Source organism: Amphibalanus amphitrite, unplaced genomic scaffold, assembly GCF_019059575.1.
Source record: "Amphibalanus amphitrite isolate SeventyFive unplaced genomic scaffold, NRLGWU_Aamphi_draft 000549F_arrow, whole genome shotgun sequence".
Taxonomy (NCBI): Eukaryota; Metazoa; Arthropoda; class Thecostraca; order Balanomorpha; family Balanidae; genus Amphibalanus; species Amphibalanus amphitrite.
In genome coordinates this window covers 50,273-69,863 of record NW_024882043.1, presented here as the reverse complement: position 1 = coordinate 69,863, position 19,591 = coordinate 50,273, and the positions used below count along the sequence as shown (strand labels likewise).

The following is a 19,591-nucleotide window of genomic DNA, read 5'->3' as shown; positions in this document are numbered from 1 at the left end:
GGGCTTCTAGGGAAAGCGCTGTAACACCGAGTAAAACGCATATTGTCGAAAATGAGCGATAGGGCGTCAGTTGTCTAGTAGGGGAGAGTGGGGCAAAGCGGCCACCCTAACGCTTCTCACGGTGCCAACGCTTGATTTTTAAACTTGGAAAGGTTCTTTCTATACCAATGTGATCCCTATTAAGTTGCCTTTCATTTCAACTGCGTTTTATTTCCAAAGGCGTTCACATATGGAAGATATTGACAAAACTTATGCATATTGGCCACTTTGCCCCATACCCTGGGGCAAAGCGGCCACCGGCGTCTTCTCAAGTCCCGATATGAGAAACAAAATAGTTGCCTCATGTACGACTAGGGTATTTTATGGTGACACTGACAGGGTTCAAGCGAGGATGGATGTTTGCTTTGTTAGCATCCCACCTGTAGGTAAACAAAGAAAGGATTTTCATGGAAAAACATTTAATTGCATTATTTGGTAACTCATGCAACTGAAAAGTGGCCAAGATGAATGCATGACGACACATTTGAATATAAATAATGTTTTTTATCCAGATGGAAACAACTTATAGCCAATTGGGGGGTGGCCACTTTGCCCCGCGCATACCGTCCGAGACAAAAATATTCCAGCTTAGCTATTAGTGGGGTAAAAAACATTAAAATTGGTAGAATACATGTACGATAACAATGCAATGCATGGACACAGTGGCGCAGCCAGGGGAGGTGAAAGGGGTGAGATCTCACCCCCGTCTCTTATCCTAGGGGCCCACCGTCGATTCGAACTGTAACGTTATGCAGCCTGACAATCTTTTTATCCCTAATGTCAAGGTCCGTCATAGGACTGAAAACAGTCTTCAGGCCTGATAGCCCCCCCCCCCTTAGGATATATAGTCCCATTTAATGATTTAAGGGGTGATCCAAGGCCCGATTGAACTGATCCAAGGCCTAGGAGGGCCTGTTCCATGGCATGGAAGGGCCATTTCAGGCCTGAGAGGATCCATTTCAGGTATGTGAGGGCCCATTTCAGGCCTGAAGGGGCCCAGTTGAAGCTTGAGAGGGCCCAATTCAGGCCCTAGAGGGCCTGTTTGAGGCTTGAGAGGGGCCATTTCAGGCCTGAGAGGGCCCATTTCAGGCCTGAAGGGGTCCATTTCAGGCCCTAGATGGCATGCTTGAGGCCTGATAGGGCCCATTTCAGGCCTGAGAGGGGCCCATTTCAGGCCTGAGAGGGGCCCATTTCAGGCCTGAGAGGGGCCCATTTTTGGGCTGAGGGTGCCATTTCAAGCTTGAGAGGGCTCATTTCATGCCCTAGAGGGCCTGTTTGAGGCCAGAGAGGGCCCGTTTTAGGCCAGAGAGGGCCCGTTTGAGGCCAGAGAGGGCCCATTTCAGGCATAAGAGGCACCATTTCAGACCTGAGAGGGCCCAGTTACGGTATGAGGGGCCAGGGGGCCCTTTTTCGACATGATAGGGACCATTTACGGGCTGAGGGGGCCCATTTCAGGTCTGAGGGCCCATTTCAGGTCTGAGAGGGCTAATGTCAGGCCTGAGAGGGCCCATTTCAGGCCCTAGAGGACCTATTTGAGGCCTGAGAGGGTCCACTTCAGGCCTGAGAGGGGCCCATTTCAGGCCTGAGAAGAATCATCCCAGGAATGAAAGGATCATCCTATGTGTGGGAGGGTCCGTACTCCGTGCCTGGTCCGGGTCTGAGAGGGCCTATCCCAATCCTGATTGAGCCGATATCATGTTTGATATAGGTCAACTCACCACATGTATATTGATGGCCCAGTTCATGTCTAATGGGCCCATCTCAAGACTCAGAGATTTTATGCTTCAGGAAGCCTACCCCAAGCGTGAGGGGGCCCATGGAGGTTTTTGAGGCTCATGGAGGTCCCGCAGTACGATATGTCAGCCTCTGAGAAAGCCATGCAGGGCCCCACCACACGGTGGGTGTCTGGGGAGGGGTCAGTTCGGGTCACTGAGCAGGAGAACCACGCGGTGTTAAGATGCCAAGCCGACATCTGAAAATTTCTCTTCTCTTCAGGTCTGTGCCTGCCTCACCGCCCGGCCCCACCCTGATGTCTAGGGGTTTGACGCCTAGGTATTCATCAGGACTTCACACCGGTCCATGATGGCTCCAAACTGACACCCGAGGCTCCTGCACCGGCTTTTGAGGGGCCCACCGACCTCTGATAGCCACCACGCAGGTCTCAAAAGACCATGTCGATTGTTGATATATAAACCCCCAAGTCTTGGAAGGCCTGTGCTCTATGCAGATTTTTGAGGGCTTTACGTGGGCTTGTAAACATCCCGAACTGGCTCTAGCCTAGCTCGACCGCGCCCCGCAGAGCAGGGCCCCAGGCTTTCCAGTTTTACGCCCCTGAGGGGTGTTTGAATATTCCCTTCTAACCCGACTCCAGGGTCACGTAGCGACAAGTGCGGTGGTAGGCAGCTTTCTAAAGAGCGTCGAAAATCATGGAGAAATTACTTCAGTCATGTTGCAGTTCAGACCAAAGCCCACGTCATCATGTTCATTGAATGAAAAGTTTCGCCTATTTCGACACTCGAGGACATATAAAGCTATAGCGCGCTGAAAGTGGGTTCGATAGCTCTCTAACGCGTGCAATCAGCCATGGGGGGGGGGGGGGGGGGGCGTATCAGCCAAACCCGATCATAATTCAAGAAGGCTAGAAAGACGAGAAAAGCAACAGATCGCTGTAGGATGCTTCAGAATCGTAGAGGTCATTTTTCGATTAGGTCATCGCTGAGGTCATTGAAGATGAAATTATGATAAAATTATGATAAACACAAAGACAAGATTACGACGAAAAAATTCTTGTTTTTAGATTTTCACAAATAACCGTTACCGTATAACTCGTGAACCAAAGAGCTAGAGCTTCGCGGAACAACTCATTCGATAGGCCTTTCAAAACGCTTTCGCTTTTAAGATTTGACCTCAATGCCTCATGTCAAGTTTGGCAACAGAGCACAGGGCGAAACCATCTAAATAGTCGCATTTTACCAAAATAGTTTTGCTAATTGCTAAGAATTTTTCCAAGAACTTTGGTGAGAAAAATTATGAGACATTTACTTTGTCATCATTCTCTCGTTAACATGCATCGAATGTTAACACCTATAATTTCCATTAAAAAGTTCAACTTCAAAATGTGACCGCAGATCAAGGTCATGCCCTTACCTACTTGAGAAGTTCATGATGGTCATCAACTGATCCGAATGAATGATTAACACCTTCAAGACAATTTCATTACTCCACCTCGTCTCCTATACCAAAAGTAATAGTCGAAAAACTGATGTTGAGCTTTTTTAAAAGCTTTTTGACCTAGCCCGACCATTTGAGTGGCCGCTGGCCATGAATTGCACGCTGTCCATCAAATATGGGCAGAATGGTCGTGTTTCTGTAAATATGCTGTTGTTTTTACGTGCCTCTTCAGATCAAGAGATATTTGTCCTTTTCCCCGATTTGGCTGGTTATTATCAGGACAATGATCTGTCCTTTCGTTGTTGGTAAGGGGCCCCCATTAGGTTGAGGGGGCCCACTTTGCTGGGGGGCCCATCGCGAACGTCTCTCACCCCCGTCGCCAGAGTTCTGGCTGCGCCACTGCATGGACAAGAACGCTTATAAAAATTCCAAACGGTTATGAAATAACAACATTTAAAAATTGTAAACATAGTTGGTAACCTGGCAAGAAATACTTTTCCGTGTTTCACAGAACAATGGTGATGGGCCTGAAACCCCGGTCTGGCTCATTCGAACGACCGTGAAGAGAAGTATAATTGGAAACCATAAATTGGAACTGACGCCAGCTATGAAGGGCTAAAACGATGGGTGGCCGCTTTGCCCCGGGTGGCCGCTTTGCCCCACTCTCCCCTACATATGTTGCTATTAGAGGTCACTGGTCATACCAGGTCAGGTCACAGGTCAGGTCACCAAGGGTCACCACATGAACCCAACTTTACTAAGGTTGTGCGATGCATGTTTTATGGCCAGTTTTTCATTTCCAACTCATTGGTGTTGGTTATAAGACCATCAGATACGGTTTAGGTCACTTTCTGGTGGAGGTCAGGTCAAGGTCAGGTAAAAAAGGTCAAATTTCAAAGTTGATATTTTTGCATAAAATGGGTATTGATTCGATGCAGCTTGTCACGGGGAGTCTAATGATGGTCTTTGTTTTGCGCTACGAGGTCTAGAATTGCTAAAAATTGAGTTTGAAAATTTGACATCATCAATTTTGAACAGTTTTTTCGCTATAACTTGGCCAAAAAAAGAGGTGTCGATCTCAAATTTGGTATGTAGACAGAAGGCAGTAGGGACTATCACATATATTCCGTTTTTTCGAAATTCAAAAAACTTTTTGGATTTTTCGGCTATTATATTCAAAAAATCTATTTTTGATTTGGGGGTCAAAATCCAAAAAATTCGAAAAACCGAAACAACAATTTTGTAGCCCTCTTAATTCCACATCTTTTATGTCTGAAACATTTTTTCTGTATCTCTAAAGCTGTAGGCCTGACAGCTCTTCCCGCGAAACCTTTTTTTGGGTCGAAAATGGCAGAATTGACGTCACTCTGACGTCATTAGTGGCCAACCTATCATAGCCTTTGGAAAAATTTTTGGTCACCATGTGCGCTAGCTACTCCCGGGAGGGTACTGAAAGTTTGGTGACGATCGGCGCAGCGGTTCTCGAGATATATCGAAAAAAAAAACTAAAAGGGGGGGGGGGAAATGCCCCCCACCGCCTTGAAGGTTAAGATAAAATTGACATCAAAGTGCTCCCATTCCATAAGGCATTCTCCCTCAAAGCAAAAATTTCTGCCTACACCACTGTTGCGTTGTTTTTGACATCTGAAGTGGAGAAACTCCATGCCTGAACATCGCGCGACCTTTGGCCTTCGACAGATTTGGCCTCCAAAACAAACCCGTACTTGGCCATTTGGTTCACGGCATGCAGTTTTTGTAATGCTAGAATATTACCGCAGTAATACTCTGTGTTAACAGTTGTCTTTGCGGCATCGTATCAAGCTGAATGCTGAATATCACCGTGGCTCAAAATGTCTCGCACTTTGATTTTCGACGGGTGCCTGGCCGTCTTCGTTGTTGGGACGTTGTAGCCATCTGACGTGCACACACGCTTTTTCGGCCGATTCAAATAGCAGAATACCTTTGTTAGACTACAAAGTGTGTTTCAACATACTTTTTGTTGTTTATGTTATGTTTTTTGGATAAATTGTAGCGATTTGCCCTGCTTTCTCGGTAATTTTGGCATTTTATTCAGGCAACAAATGGCGGGGGGGGGGGGGCAAAATGGGCATTTGCCCCCCCCCCCCCAAACGGCATAATTTTAACATTACGCCTATGGACGATGCATGGAAAGAATCGATAAATTGTTATGGTTTGCCCCCCCCCCCAAAAAAAAAACCTCTGAGCTGGATCCGCCTCTGTCAGGCAAAAGACCCCAAATTCCAAAATGTAGTCGAAGATGATGGTGCAAAGTAGACTGATGTTTCGTAGCTGATCTATCGTTTAACTAGTTTTTAGCTAGATTGGTGACGTTTGTTGTCCGTCCATGACAAGGCAACCACCCGCTTGACAACTGGTACATGGTCCTTTTCGGCCAAGCCCAGGCTTGTCGATCAGCTTATTATTTGCTCTCTCTGGCTTCGTCAGCTGATATAATTGCAGGTAGGTACGTTTTTCGGCTACTAGTCGTTTATTGTTTTCGTTTCGAATTTTCGACCTTCGCATCGAGGTCGTTGTCAAGAAACATACAACAATGATGTTTCTTAACAACGACCTTTCTTTTTGTTGTTTCTTTTTGTTGTATGTTTCTTGACAACGACCTCGATGCGAAGGCTGGAAATTTGAAACGAAAACAATAAACGACTAGTAGCGGAAAAACGTACCTAACTTGAATTAAGATGACTAGTCGTAAAAGCTTGAAATCATATATGATATAATTGAATTGCGCTTTGCTCACTCCTACCTGCTTGCAGATGAGCTGCTGGAGCTCTCCAGCAAGAACCATGCCGAAAGTCCGTTTACAAAATTGAAAACTGCACTTGATTCACCATGGTTTCCTATTAGTGGCTTAAGCTGAAAACGGAAAAGGACTTCTCTTACCTGACTCTGGATAATAACTGACTCGAGTCGTGACTGGTCACCAAAAGCACACAGTCTCCAAGCTCGATAGCTAAGGGATATCTTATAAAAGTATGATGCCTTTATATCATTAGAGTCGAGTGCAATCGTACTTTTAGCCAGAAAATAAATGTTCGGGTAATTCTGGGACACCCTGTAAGTCCTCTTCCACTTCTTAGTACCTACTTGTATTACAGGTCTTGTTGTATGCTCCATGCGAATGTAGTTGTGTAATTTCTTGGACTCTTCTTTGATGCTGCTCAGCAATGATCTTTCATACTCATGCCTTAGCTGTCTTATCAAGGTGGTTGTCTTACTCCTCTGTGAGGTACCTATATCTCTTGTAGTCCTTATCTGATCCAGTTTCACAATATTTCTTGAATGTTTTGTGCTTGAGCTTAATTGACTTGGTTATCTGCTTGCTCCACCATAGTGCTGTCTTTCTGTTGATTTTTTTTTTTTTTTTGAGGTGTGGTACATTTGACTTCAGGCTTGTCTCTAATGCATTTTTAATGCCACTCCACATGACTTCCACCCCAGCAGATGTGCCGAGAAGGTGATAACCCCTCATTCCCCTCTTACTGAACAGGTACAAAAGCTGGCGGGTCCGCCTCTGTCCATTGTTGCAGAAGGAGGACAGAAAATAGGCGGAATTTTCAAGCGAAACAAAAGAGAGTCAGTAAACGAAGATAGCGTAGTATATGAAATTCCTTGCGATGGGTGCCCACGCGTGTACCACAGGGAAACGGGAAGGAGTTTTAAAACGAGGGTTCGCGAGCACAAGGGGGACATGCGCAATCATAGAGTTTCGAACGCCTTTGTTGTTCACGCAGAGGAAGAAGGACACCTGCCTAACTGGACATGGGCAAGTGTCTATAGGAATTTTTCCAAAGTTCAGCGAAAAGTTATAGACTGTAGAGGCGGCATTTATCGCTACTGGTGAAACTTTGAATATTTCAATTTTTTTTTCAGGCTTGCTACTGTGGCTGCATCTTTAGTCAGGAGAGGTTATGACTTGTGAATTATTTATTTGTGCCCTGTTTGCAGACAGGAAGTGATACTACGAAGAATTGCCCGCGTTGATCCCATGTTCACGCAGATAAATGCGTGTCCTTTTATTACCCTGGAAAAAGTTATAATAAGCGAAACGTCGAGTAATATTTGTTGCAATATCTTGCATATTTATGAAATGATTATGGCATTGCATCTTCGTACATAACTCATATCTATTTTAAGCTGAATTGAGTTCAAAGCTTTTTGTAAATTTCAAGAAGATTATCCACGGCATTTCCCGTTCAATTTTACACCATCGTGCATTAAAACCAGTAAAACGCCTTTTGGGCGAAGAACGAGCGAGCGAGATAGTGAGCCCTGCACGTGCGCAAGGGCGAGAGGGTACTTCCAACGGGCTTGTGCAAAGCACTGTTCTAAACGGTCGCTAGCGGTGTGCCAAATTTGAACGCAATCGGCCCAGCCGTTCCCGAGATCTGGAAGCGGCATTCTGCACGTGCGCACGTGCAAAAGGGGTCCAAACTGACTTTTGCACGGCACCCTACTAACTGGTCCCCAACCGTGTACCAAATTTGAGCGCAATCGGCCCAGCCGTTCTCGAGATCTGGGAGCGCCCCCTGCACGTGCGCACGTGCAGTAGCACCCTAACCGCAACACATGGGAATGCATTGCCTGGTGGGTGCCTACCTGTATGCCAAGTTTCAGCGAAATCGCCCCAGTAATTACCGAGTTATTGAAATGGGAACAAAATTTGGCACCTCTTCTTTTTGCATTTTGCACGTGCAGTGGGGGTCCCTCACATAGATCAAGAATATCCGACCTTTGGTAGAAGGGATGCAGCTACCCTACAAAAATTACCGCAAGACAATCGCCCAAGCGGCTGCTGAGATATGTGCCTATCAAAATCGCTACTTTTGCAAAACAGCTTGAACACCCTTGACTTTTCACGTGGCACGTGCCACGACTGTCACTGAGATGTATCAAAAGTAGTCAATTACGGGGTAGAAGGAATGGGGCTACCCAGCAAAAAAGACCGCAGGCCCATCGTTCCAGCGGTTGCTGAGATATAAGCCTCTCAAAAGCGTTACAGGCCGGGCCGGGCCGGGCCGGGCCGCTCATGCTGAGATTTTTCCGTTATATTGAAAAGACTCACTTCGCTCGCTGCGCTCGCTCGCTCGTAATGACAAATATTAAATACTTCTCATTTATATGCCGATTTTCCTGGATATAGAAGGAATGGGGCTACCCAGCAAAAAAGACCGCAGGCCCATCGTTCCAGCGGTTGCTGAGATATAAGCCTCTCAAAAGCGTTACAGGCCGGGCCGGGCCGGGCCGGGCCGCTCATACTGAGATTTTTCCGTTATATTGAAAAGACTCACTTCGCTCGCTGCGCTCGCTCGCTCGTAATGACAAATATTAAATACTTCTCATTTATATGCCGATTTTCCTGGCTCGCTGCAGTCTGTATCAAATAGCCACACTCATGTTAAATAGCCCCACCTTACGGTACCGCTTCCGGTGAAATTTCGTGAAATTTCGTTTTACGTAGTTTGCAAAAACCCTGATATTGTAAATATCAATCACTTGTAATGAAGTGAATAATTATGTAATTATTCACTTCATTCACCAGCTACTTGTACAAGTAGCTGGTGACGTGGGCGACGGGCGTGTGACTGATGGTATTGTGATGGCCATTTTCAGCTGGTGGTCACGATGGCCACGGCTCTTGGGCGGCAGCTGGCGCGGCTGACGGCGCCCCAGACTGCTCTTGTCATTCATAAAAAAGCGCGGCCTTCGCTGCTATTCGACAAACGCGAGGCAGCGCTTCTCGACAGGGAAACTATCTTCTCGATCGGTGAGTACCATTTTCTGTGACCTTATCCACCGGTGAGTACGAGTAGCCGTGGTCTACTGGTGCTGGCTCCCAGAACTATGGGTGGGTCGGTAAGCTCCTCCTCTGGCCATTCTCTTTATGAATACAGTTGAAACACTTATGCTAGCAGCAGCTACACATCAACCCTTGTCCCTTGATATACCTCAGATGTATAGAATATAGATGATATTTTTGGCATTTGGACACGCGGCTCTTTCTTTGGACAACTACTACGAGTTCTTAAATAGTTTTCATCCTTCTCTAAAGTTCAGCATAAAAAGGACTGACAACTCCCCTCAAAAACAAATTCCCTTCCTAGACACATTGCTCACGGTGGAACCAACAGGTAAATATACTACCGAACAGTGGCGGTGGATTCGATTTTGGCGTGGGGGGGGGGGGCAAGATCCCAGTCGAGATGATGTCATAGGCGGATCCAGAAAGGCGTTTTCGACGCTGTAGGGAGCATACCCCCCAAAGTGTCCCCCCAAAAAAAAATACTCCTCGGATTTCGATTCCTTATGAACAGTATAAAGCAAGGCTATATAAACCAGGTAGAACGCTCCGGGAAAAAAGTTGGAAACAAAAAAATTAGTTGCGGCATTCACTGATGACGCGAATGTGGGTCAGCGGCCGGCGGCCGGCGGCCGCTAACACTGTATGAGGATGAATGCACGGAACTTAAACTTGTTGGAGATTGCGCTAGGCAGTTAAACGTTAACCCGCGCGGGGCTGGGGGGGGGGGGTAAATTTTACCCACCCTCGCGAATTTTTGCAGTAACTCAAAAACAGCGGCGCGCAGCGCCGCCAAACTTTCAGTACCTTTTCTTACATCAATTTGACACGTTCCCTGAAAATTTGAGCGAAATCTGTCGGAAAATTTTTGAGAAATTGACGTTTTAGTGACGTCATGTTCGCCATTTTCGCCTCAAAAACGGCAAAATTTCAAACGCCGCTAACATCTTCATTTTTAAAGGAATCAAGACGTAACAAAAAAGGTTATACGTAATTCTACTTTGTCTATCAAATGGCTATCTCGGTTTTTTGAAAATTTTGGATTTTAGCCAGACTTTTTTCAAAAACCTGACTTTTTTGGGAAAATAATTATAAAATCAAAAATTTTGAGTGTATCGAAAAAACCGGAGTATATGTCAGAGATGTGGTCTATGTGCACCTACATACCAATTTTTAGAAGAATCGGTTCAAAAATGTGGGAGTTATTAAAAATTTCATGACGTCACGACACACAAAAATTTTGAAAAATGAATTTTTTGGAAGTTCTAGACCTCGTACGGAAACAAAAATAGCACCATTCGATTCGCCGTGAAAAACTGCATCAGATAGACACCTTTTTAGGCCTTAACAACCAACTTCAAAATTTGACCTCACTTGACCTGACCTTGACCTGACCTCGACCTAAAATTCATCCAGATGTGGTCCATATCACCTATTGAGTGTGCCCATTGAATTCTATGAATAAAATGACCCATAAAGCATGTGTCGCACATGCCCTTTTCTATATTTTGTTTTTGGTGACCTGACCTGACCTGACCTGACCTTGACCTTGACCTCTGAATGATATTGTATGCAGCGAATATTGTCTTGGTAGCCTAAGAACACGTTTTAGGCAATCAGTCTCAGTCCATTCTTCGGCAACTACGGTGCAAGGCCGATACTGTAGAAACTTGCAATTTGTACCCTTGACCTGACCTTGACCTTGACCTCAAGGCTCAAACTTTTAATTAAGTACATGTTTTTAGTTGTTCGTGATGAGATCTTTCGATTGGCGTTTGAATTTTCCAAATCGGACCATTAGTTCGGGAGATAACAGGGGGGGGGGGGTGAAATTTACCCACCCCCAGCCCCGCGCGTTCGGCTGGAGACCCCAGCCCCGCGCGGGTTAATGTTAGGATATGTTTCGAAAGTAAATTGAACGGCGCTTCGAACGCCGTCAATGAATTTGCGATACGACGACTATTTGTTTAGTTAGAGCCGGCGAACTTTTACCTTCCGACCGCGGGGGGAGGCGATATGGTGCCACACTGACGGTTTTTAGGTACGACAGCTCAAAAATCTTTTGAGCTAAAGAGCTGAAATTTGACATGTCCAATCTTTTGATCAAGCTGGATCTTCTGGTACGAGTCGCATATTTAAGGTATGTCAGGTTGTTGACCTATGTTGTCGCTCGTGAGCCTCTACACAGTCCAAAAACAACGCAATTTCTGAACACTCAGTGCCAAGAAATCCTTCACAGAAAGATGACACTTGGCAGAAAGAATGACTGTCGGTTTCTTACCGTTCCTATGTGTCGTGTTTCCACAAGAATTTGGTAAGGTCAGGTCCCTCACGTCACCTCCCCTCATAACTCAATAGGACTAGGTTTACTATCATAGAAGCGTTTATCAATCGCCGGAAATCTTAGCCAATCCCACTGGACACTGGATTCATACCTACATGGGGCCCTCCTAACTGGGCCACTCCCTCTGAAATCCACAATAACATTGGGCTGCGACCATGGTTATGTATTTTGTTTTGTTGGGTTAGGCCCTTTCGGTCCAATGAGACCATTTCAGAGCCGGGAGGATGATAGGATATAGGGGGAGACATTGGTCTGGGCACTTGGGCAGGCACCCTAGTGAGTCGCCGGGGCTGAGCCCGTCCAGAGGACAGGCCACCCAGCCCCAAGGCACTCACTGCACCCGGCTACGGGGTGCGCTCCCTCGGGAGCAGCGGTGCCGCTCCAAGGGAGCAGCCCGCATGAGATAAAGTTGCCTGTCCAGCCTGGAAGGGGGTTGCGGCGTGGAGGAGAAAGATTTCAGTATCCTGAGGATAGAAGCACGGAACGGTGGTTATGTATTAAACATTAATGCTTTTCACTAACAGAAATACAACAACTTCAACCAGCACAATGCACGCCGCCACAACAGTCCGACCAACGTCCCTGATATCGACTAGCACTCGGCCGGATGCACATATGCGGAGCCAATCAGTCCGAATGTGACCTGCAGCTTACAATTGCTGTGTCGCATGGCGCATGGCACAGGACGATTCCTAGCAGCTGTCGGCTGGAGTGGAGAAACAGCACGTTGCGACACACCGCGCTGGCGATAGAGCTCAGCAGGGCTGGTTGGAGGCTGGAGCCGGAGGTAAGGGCGGACAGGGGCACAGACATTGCAGGACAAATAACAGGATGTCAGTTAGGGATATTATAATTCAAGACGAATGATTCAAGACGGACTGAAATAATGCACATTTTGCTCACTTGGATACCAACTTCAAACTTGACGTTTATAGAACCACGGAAACAATGGCCACACAGGAAAGAAACAAAAGATGAGGTGTTTTTAACTCAAAGTGCAGACAAGCACATATTTTTGGTAACAGCTATCAGCTTTCCTACCCTCTTCTCCCTTCATCAACTACTGGACACATCTGAAGCATCATATACCGTAAGGTGGGGCTATTTGAGACAGTGGGGCTATTTGAGGCGGTATTTAAAATTGTTATAAGATAAAAACCGTTTGAAATTTATGCTTAATTTTTGCTCAGGCGATTTACTGCTCGATTCCACACCTTCCTGAGCAAAAATATCACATAAAAATCGAACGCTCTTCATTTTATAGCGATTTTAAATACTGTCTCAAATAGCCCCACTGTCTCAAATAGCCCCACTTTACGGTAATATAGGTAGCACCAATGTCCATAACAAAAGCTTGCAAAATAGTTTTATGAAGCCAAGGGAAATATGCCTACATCATGCATGTAAACTCAAAATTACACATGACAAAGGAAGCTTATGTAAAGAGAAGAGTTGGCAAAAACATTTCATAGTTAAAATTATTCAAAACTGCACACAGGGCAAACATAAAAAGCAGCAAGTGTGCTGTTCTGTTATGCTAAGAATTAGTCCAAAACAAAATACATCTTTTCATGTTTGAACTGGTTGTTCTTCTATGCCACTTCATCCATATCTTGATTACAGATGGGCTGTTGCTGTAAGCTGATGAAGTGACCCTTGATTGCCTTTGTGCGAGTTTCAGTTGCAGCCTTCTAGGTACTGCACTGGAAAGCAGATTGAATTGAATGCCTCTGAAAGATAGGAATACAGGCAAAGTTAGCTGTGGTAGTGTCAATGATCCTTTGACATACATTTGTTGAAGTACAAAGAGGTACAAAATAAATTGGTTTGTTTCAAGACACGCACACTGCACAAAGCCGCACAGACATTACACAGGCATATGAAATTGGTACACATAAAACTTGATGATTAAAAAGGTCAAAACTCGCAATAATAATTGAAGTTAAAGTTACAAACACAATCACTTGATTTAAAATGACTTGACATAAGTCACAAGACGCAACACTCCTATTCACTTAAGAAAGGTTTTTAATTGCTTTCTTTATCCTCCACATATCAACCAGCTTGATACCAGGCTGTGCAATAGTGTGTACATAACCCCATGTTGCCATTTTATTAGAGCAAGTAGGGTTACAACAACAATGCTAACGTCAAACCCACATCTGCAACCCATACTGCAGTTTTAATCACCTTACAACAGGGTTGTTAAAAACCCAGGGTTTTTGGTGAAAAACCCGAAAACCCTGGGTTTTTGCAAAAACCCAGGGTTTTTCATGGGTTTTTGGTGGGTTTTTGGTGTTTTTGGTGGGTTTTTCGTGTTTTTTTTTGGTGGGTTTTTGATATTACTGGAGGCTTTTTGATATTTTTGTTCACACTTTGGTTGTTTTAGCTGTGATGTTTCATTAGGTTCTAGGGTGGACCTCCAGCAGGTAGCATTGTGTGCTATGCACTTAGGTATGTAATCTCCAGTGCAGAAGGTACTTCCATGATGATTGATGATGCACTGGTCATTCTGCCATCGTCGATGGCACTGTCGAGCAGTGGTGGTAATCAAATCAGTTATTGATAGGTATAATAGCCCGTTTTAAAGTATCATAGAGTGAATGAGCTAATGTTCACCATCACCATTATCTACGTATTATAAATGATTTATACAGAAGGATACGAGCTGCAAAGACACTTGTTCTTGCACTTATGATGAGCGCCAAACTGACTCTCTTCCTTGTTGCATTGTTGCTTCCTAAGGTAGCCTTACACTATCGCCTTTCACTCGAATCATTGCTCGGCATGGTTCTGTTTCTAAAAATGAAGGGAGTTAACAACAGCATGCCTTTGTCATAACATTTTTATTTCAAAGAAAACACAATCTTACTTGACAAATAACAAATTGCAATAGCTGCTCGACGGTGGCAACTGGCATCTGGGCATAAACGAGAATAAAACACTGGCGTGAAAGTGGCGCGCTGGCCAAACAGACGCGGGATAACGGCATGACTGGCCTCACTCACGATCTATGTATATAGTGTGACGACGATGCGATTGCGGGCGTCGGGGGAGTGCCACGGACCCGGCACTCGGCTCTCACTCCCAGTCATCGTCGGTCGGGGAGCGTAGCATCCTGTAACACTTGACCAGCTTGGCTGCCTTCTCATTGCCGAGCTGGTTGCGAATCTTGCTCTGCACAAGGCCGAAGGAGCTGAAGAGACGCTCGATGGAGGCAGAACTTGTCGGGAGCCGGTGTAGTTGCGACATCAGTTCGATCAGGCCATCTGGAAGTGGCTCCTCCTTTGCGACCTTCTTGCCCATCAGCAGCCACCATGAGGCGGGAGACAGAGACGACACGACCTCCTCCATGAACATGGTCTTGGGCAGGCGTTCGTCCTGGATCTGCATCATCAGCAGGGGTGGCAGAAACTGTGGGTTCTTCTGCGCAAGCCACTGCTGAGCCGTCTCCTCTTGCTGACTTGTGAGACCCCGGCCTTTGTGCTTTGGATGGGACATGTAGGCGACCATGTGAGCCGGAGTCAGCCACTGGCTAAACCGCTTCATGATGACGTCTCTGTACGGCTTCAACTCTTCTGCCGCAGCCAGCTCCAGCCAGATGTGGACACCGTCACCGAGGCTGCACGCATCTGCCTGGAGCTTGTCCAGGGCGATTGCCACGAGCTTGAGCTGATCTAGCAGGCTTTTCGCATTCCGGTAGATCGCGATGTTGTCGATGAGCTTAGCGACATCTGGGTCGATCTCGTCAGAGTGCTCACTCCTGATGGCGATGTAGTGGCTGTAGTTTCTCAGAAACGTGTCCACACACGCGACATGGCTGCCCCAGCGTGTGTCGTTGGGCAGCTGCGGCTTCACGCTTCCGACCTTCTCTCTCAGCCAGCCCTGTGGCTGATGGCAGTTCTTGAAGTACTTCTGTACTTCGACCACGCGAGCCACCACTGTCTTGGGCGTGACATCTTTCTGGACGAGATTCAGGTAGTGCGCGGCACATCCGACCACCTCAATCCCATTACTTTCTTGGATGATGGCCCTTGTTCGGAGCATTTTCGCCTCGTTGTCAGAGACGAAGCCGATCACCTTGCAGCCGTACTGCACTTCACACCTCTCTATCTCGGTCTTCGTGAGCTCTGCGATATACTCGGCTGTTTTCTTTTCACTCCCAGTGTCTACTGCTCGCACGAAAAATGCCTTCTTTCCGGTGTGCAGGCATGACCCGATGATGGGATTGTTGTGGACATTTGACCACCCGTCCTGCACCAAGGTCACCTGGCGACCATTCAGATTTTCCTTGATCACTTCCTCGCAGTCCTCGCTGACTTTATCCAGAAGTTTTCCACTCAGCGCCTGACGTGTCGGCGGGTTGTACGATCCTCCTCTCGCCATGGTCATGAGCTTTTTCATTTCCGGATTCTCGGCCGCGCTGAATGGGATGTTGCAGGCGTAGATGGCACGGGCGAACTGCACGTCCAGCTTTTCTTTCATCGTGGAGCTGGTCCTAATAACGTATTTGCCCATGCTTACTTGGGCCTTGGCAGCACTTACATTCGATCCGGCGGGCTTCGGGCATTCCTCCAAACACGGACGCTTCTTTGAAGTGGATGCGTGAGCCGCTTCCTCAGGTGGATCGTCAGCGGCTCGGAGGCGCTTGGCCTGATATTGCTCACACTTCCCAAGGTGGTTCCGTAGCCGTTCGATTTTTGGAGCCACCAGCAGTTCGCAATGTTGACACTTTTGCTTTCCATCCTCAGCTTGAAATTCCAGCCACTCAGAGGCCTTACTCCTCCCACCTCTTCACATCTTACTTTTTTGGCGAACAACGGAAAAACTTCTATCTATCTGCAGTAAATCACATACACTACTTCACTCGGGGTCTGACTGCCGACTAACCCCAGCCCAAGGCCCTATGATCGTTGCAACCACGGTGCAAGCCACGGTGGCTAAAGATAGTTGCAACTAATTTTACCAGACGTGTTCTATATCAATGTTTGTACCGTGGTTGCCATGGAGACCTGTTCAGATTCATTGGTTTGTTACGGGGTTGCTATAGAAACCTGAGTTCATAGAACAGCCCAAGCAAATACCGTTGCCTAGCAACCTCTTCGTCGGTCGCACTTCCGCCGCGCTGGGAGGGAGCGCACGGATGCGTAAAAGTGCCGCCGAAACCACAGTATAAACGCTCTTGTTAACCGAGTTTCAGAGTCGCCTTTCTTGCCCTGCCATCCGAAATTTTGACTACTTATGCATATTTTGGACACGGAAATCGCTACAGGAGACATTGATGAATGTATCGGTGTCCAGTTTTCCACGAAGCTATGCGCAGATCAGGCCACAGGCGTTCTTGAATATCGCGGATGTTCCCGATCTTCAGCACGTAAATGCCCTCGGGTGTTCTCTTGGTTTGGCGACGTAGGTACGGGAGCAGCCAGACTGGTATGAACTAAACTTTGTCCCCCCCTGCCCCAGCCTAGCCGGCGGCCCGCTGCATCTCGCGCCTTATGTTGCAGGGCGTTTATAACACGAAGCGCGCCCGGCAGCCTCCGCCGAGAGCAGCGAGGCAAAAACCCACCCTGGGTTTTTGCTTTCAATTACCCACCCAAAAACCCAAAAACCCAGTGGGTTGGGTTTTTGCTCGTAACAACCCTGCCTTACAAACACACCTTCTGGCAGTTTGATACGCAGAATGGTCATTACTACTTTCTCCTCATATTCAACACATATTCCCTTTATACAGATACAGTATAGGCCTGGTGGCAGGCATTTTCGAGAAAAAATATGATTAAAGTCCAAGACAAAGGCCGAGAGAAACAACACCAACATAAAACACCGACTATGTAGCACTAATACTGTCAAATTCATAAAAATATATACATGAGTCGATCAGAAATTCACTGTAGATTTCGAAAATGGTGTCAAATGCCACTCAAATACCCCCATTCGCATGTACGAAGCAATAAAACACTGACCTTCAATCCCGCGTGCCATTCTCCATAGGCCACTGTGTATTAACCCTCGCCGGACCTATTGGTTTTCTACATACGCGCCGGCCGAGGGGGGGGGGGCGGGTACGACCCCCCCCTCGCCGTTTCGCCCCTGGTGGAGCTAGCGCGTCGCGGAAAAAACGAGCGTGTGCGCCATTACGAGACGCAGGGATTGGTACCCGATTTTAAGGTCCTAGGTCAACCGGTGACCTCTGAGGTCAGGTCAAGTGCCCCAAGGTACGGTTCCGTTTTTGGCGAATAACTTCGCAATAAACGGCCGCAGAGCGCCGATTTTGGCAGCATCGTGTTCGTCTCGCTCAGGCGCGTCGAATGATATACTTTTTGTCCGGGTCAGGTCAACTTGGGGTGTTGACCTCAGGTCAAGGTCAGGTCAGCACCCCCAGGTCACGAAGTTGGTCGAAAGAGGTCATGTCGCATATCATTCGATTCGGCAGGTCTTCCTGAGTCCATTGGTGGCTTTCCCGACTCGCTAGCTCAATTTGATCAAGAGTTATTGACGAAAAACTAATATGACCTTGATGACGTCATAAATGACGTCACGCAAGGTCAACATTGCAAAAGTGATACATCTAACCTTGCAAGGAGTGCATCAAATCACGATTCTGTGTGCTTGAGATAGTTGGAGATCGTTCCCGGCGCCAGAATAGCAGTTTGAATTTTTCGCCATTGACTTATAATGGTGAGGTCACGAAAATGACCTGACCTCATATGACCTTTAGGAAAAATCCGAGATATACAAGTTGTGGGACTCATAATGGATACTAGATCCTGCAAGTTTCAATTCCCTGTGACATCTCCTCTGGCAGTGAGGGCGTTGCGAAGTTGCGACATCTGAAGACCGTGCAGAGGTTCACTTATGACGTCATAGGTCAGTGACCTGACCTGACCCAAAAATGCGGTTGGTGTCAAAAGATCCGGCTTGGATCAAAGGTCAGGTATGCCAAGTTTCAGCTCTCTATCGCCAGCGTGTTCGGAGCTATCGCGAAAAAACCCTATGGGGGGGGCGGCACCCGCCCCCCCCCCCTCGGCCGGCGAGGGTTAACCCGCGCCCCAGTGCCGGTCTCAGCCAACTTCGCCCTAGTGGGGGGGGGGGGCATATGTATGTTACCACCCACCTCTAACTCAAAAACTAAGAGGGCTAGAAAGACGCGGTAAAAAGCAGTCGTTAGCTCTCAATGCGTACGTTTGAAAGTATTTCAGTCATTTTTCACCTTAGAGCAATATTGGGGTCACCAGAGGTCATCAAAGGTCAGAATTTGCCAATTGTCATTATATTTTTCAGAAAACATGCCGCTATCTCAGGAACTATGGTAGCTAGAAAAACGCATGGAACAGCAAACGATAGCTTTTACACTCTTCTTTTGAAAAGGTCATTATCAATATTGACCTCAGGTCAACGGTTTAGCCTCCAGAGGGCAAAAACTCCAAAAATAGCTGTTTTTACGAAAAGTGTTTTTCGACAATAACTTTCGACTACAAAAAGCCACGACATTTCTATTGCCAGAATCGTGTTCCCCTCGCCGAGACGCGTCGAATGAACTATAATTTGACCTTGAAAGGTCAACTTGAAAATTTGACCTCAGGTCAAGGTCATGAACTTACCGGAAAAGGTCATGTTGCATATCAATCGATGTTTCACAACAAGACAAACACAATGAGACCATCCCCAGCGTTCTATTTCTTTCCAATCGCGAGTTATTGGCAAAAAACTGTTTGTAGCCTCAAGTGACCTCGGATGACCTGTCTAGAGGCTATCAGCAAAAATGACACCTTGGTCATCACGAGTGGACTAAATCATTGTGATTCTGAAATATTTGGACTGTTCCGATGCGTACACACGGATCTAGAGGCATTTTCATTTTTCTCCATTGACTTGTAATGGAAAGGTCACGCCACTGACCTGACCTTAGGTCACGGATATAAAAAATCCGAGATATACAAATTGTAGGCGCCCATAACAATTGTACCGGGGTTACATGAGCGATCCGTTCCAAATACGCACTACGCTAATGCGCATCAGCTCCCCACAAACGTATCTACGGCACCGGTTACATGAGACTAATTCGTTTTATCTACGTCAAACGGATCTTGTTTGGCTCACCCGGGCTGACTCCTTTACCGGGGTTACATGAGCGATCCGTTCCAAATACGCACTACGCTAATGCGCATCAGCTCCCCACAAACGTATCTACGGCACCG

General features: G+C 46.7%; 1 protein-coding gene across 1 annotated transcript in view; it reads left to right on the top strand.

Annotated features, from left to right (window-relative positions):
• The first annotated feature begins 6,270 nt into the window (after positions 1–6,270).
• LOC122393709 (HEAT repeat-containing protein 1-like) overlaps positions 6,271–19,591 on the top strand; it is a 47,122-nt gene continuing 33,801 nt past the window's right edge. The window contains exons 1-2 of the mRNA XM_043389954.1: positions 6,271–6,303; positions 8,860–9,013. Coding sequence (XP_043245889.1) covers positions 8,872–9,013 — 142 coding nt within the window. The 5' untranslated portion in view covers positions 6,271–6,303; positions 8,860–8,871. The remainder of the gene's footprint in view (positions 6,304–8,859; positions 9,014–19,591) is intronic.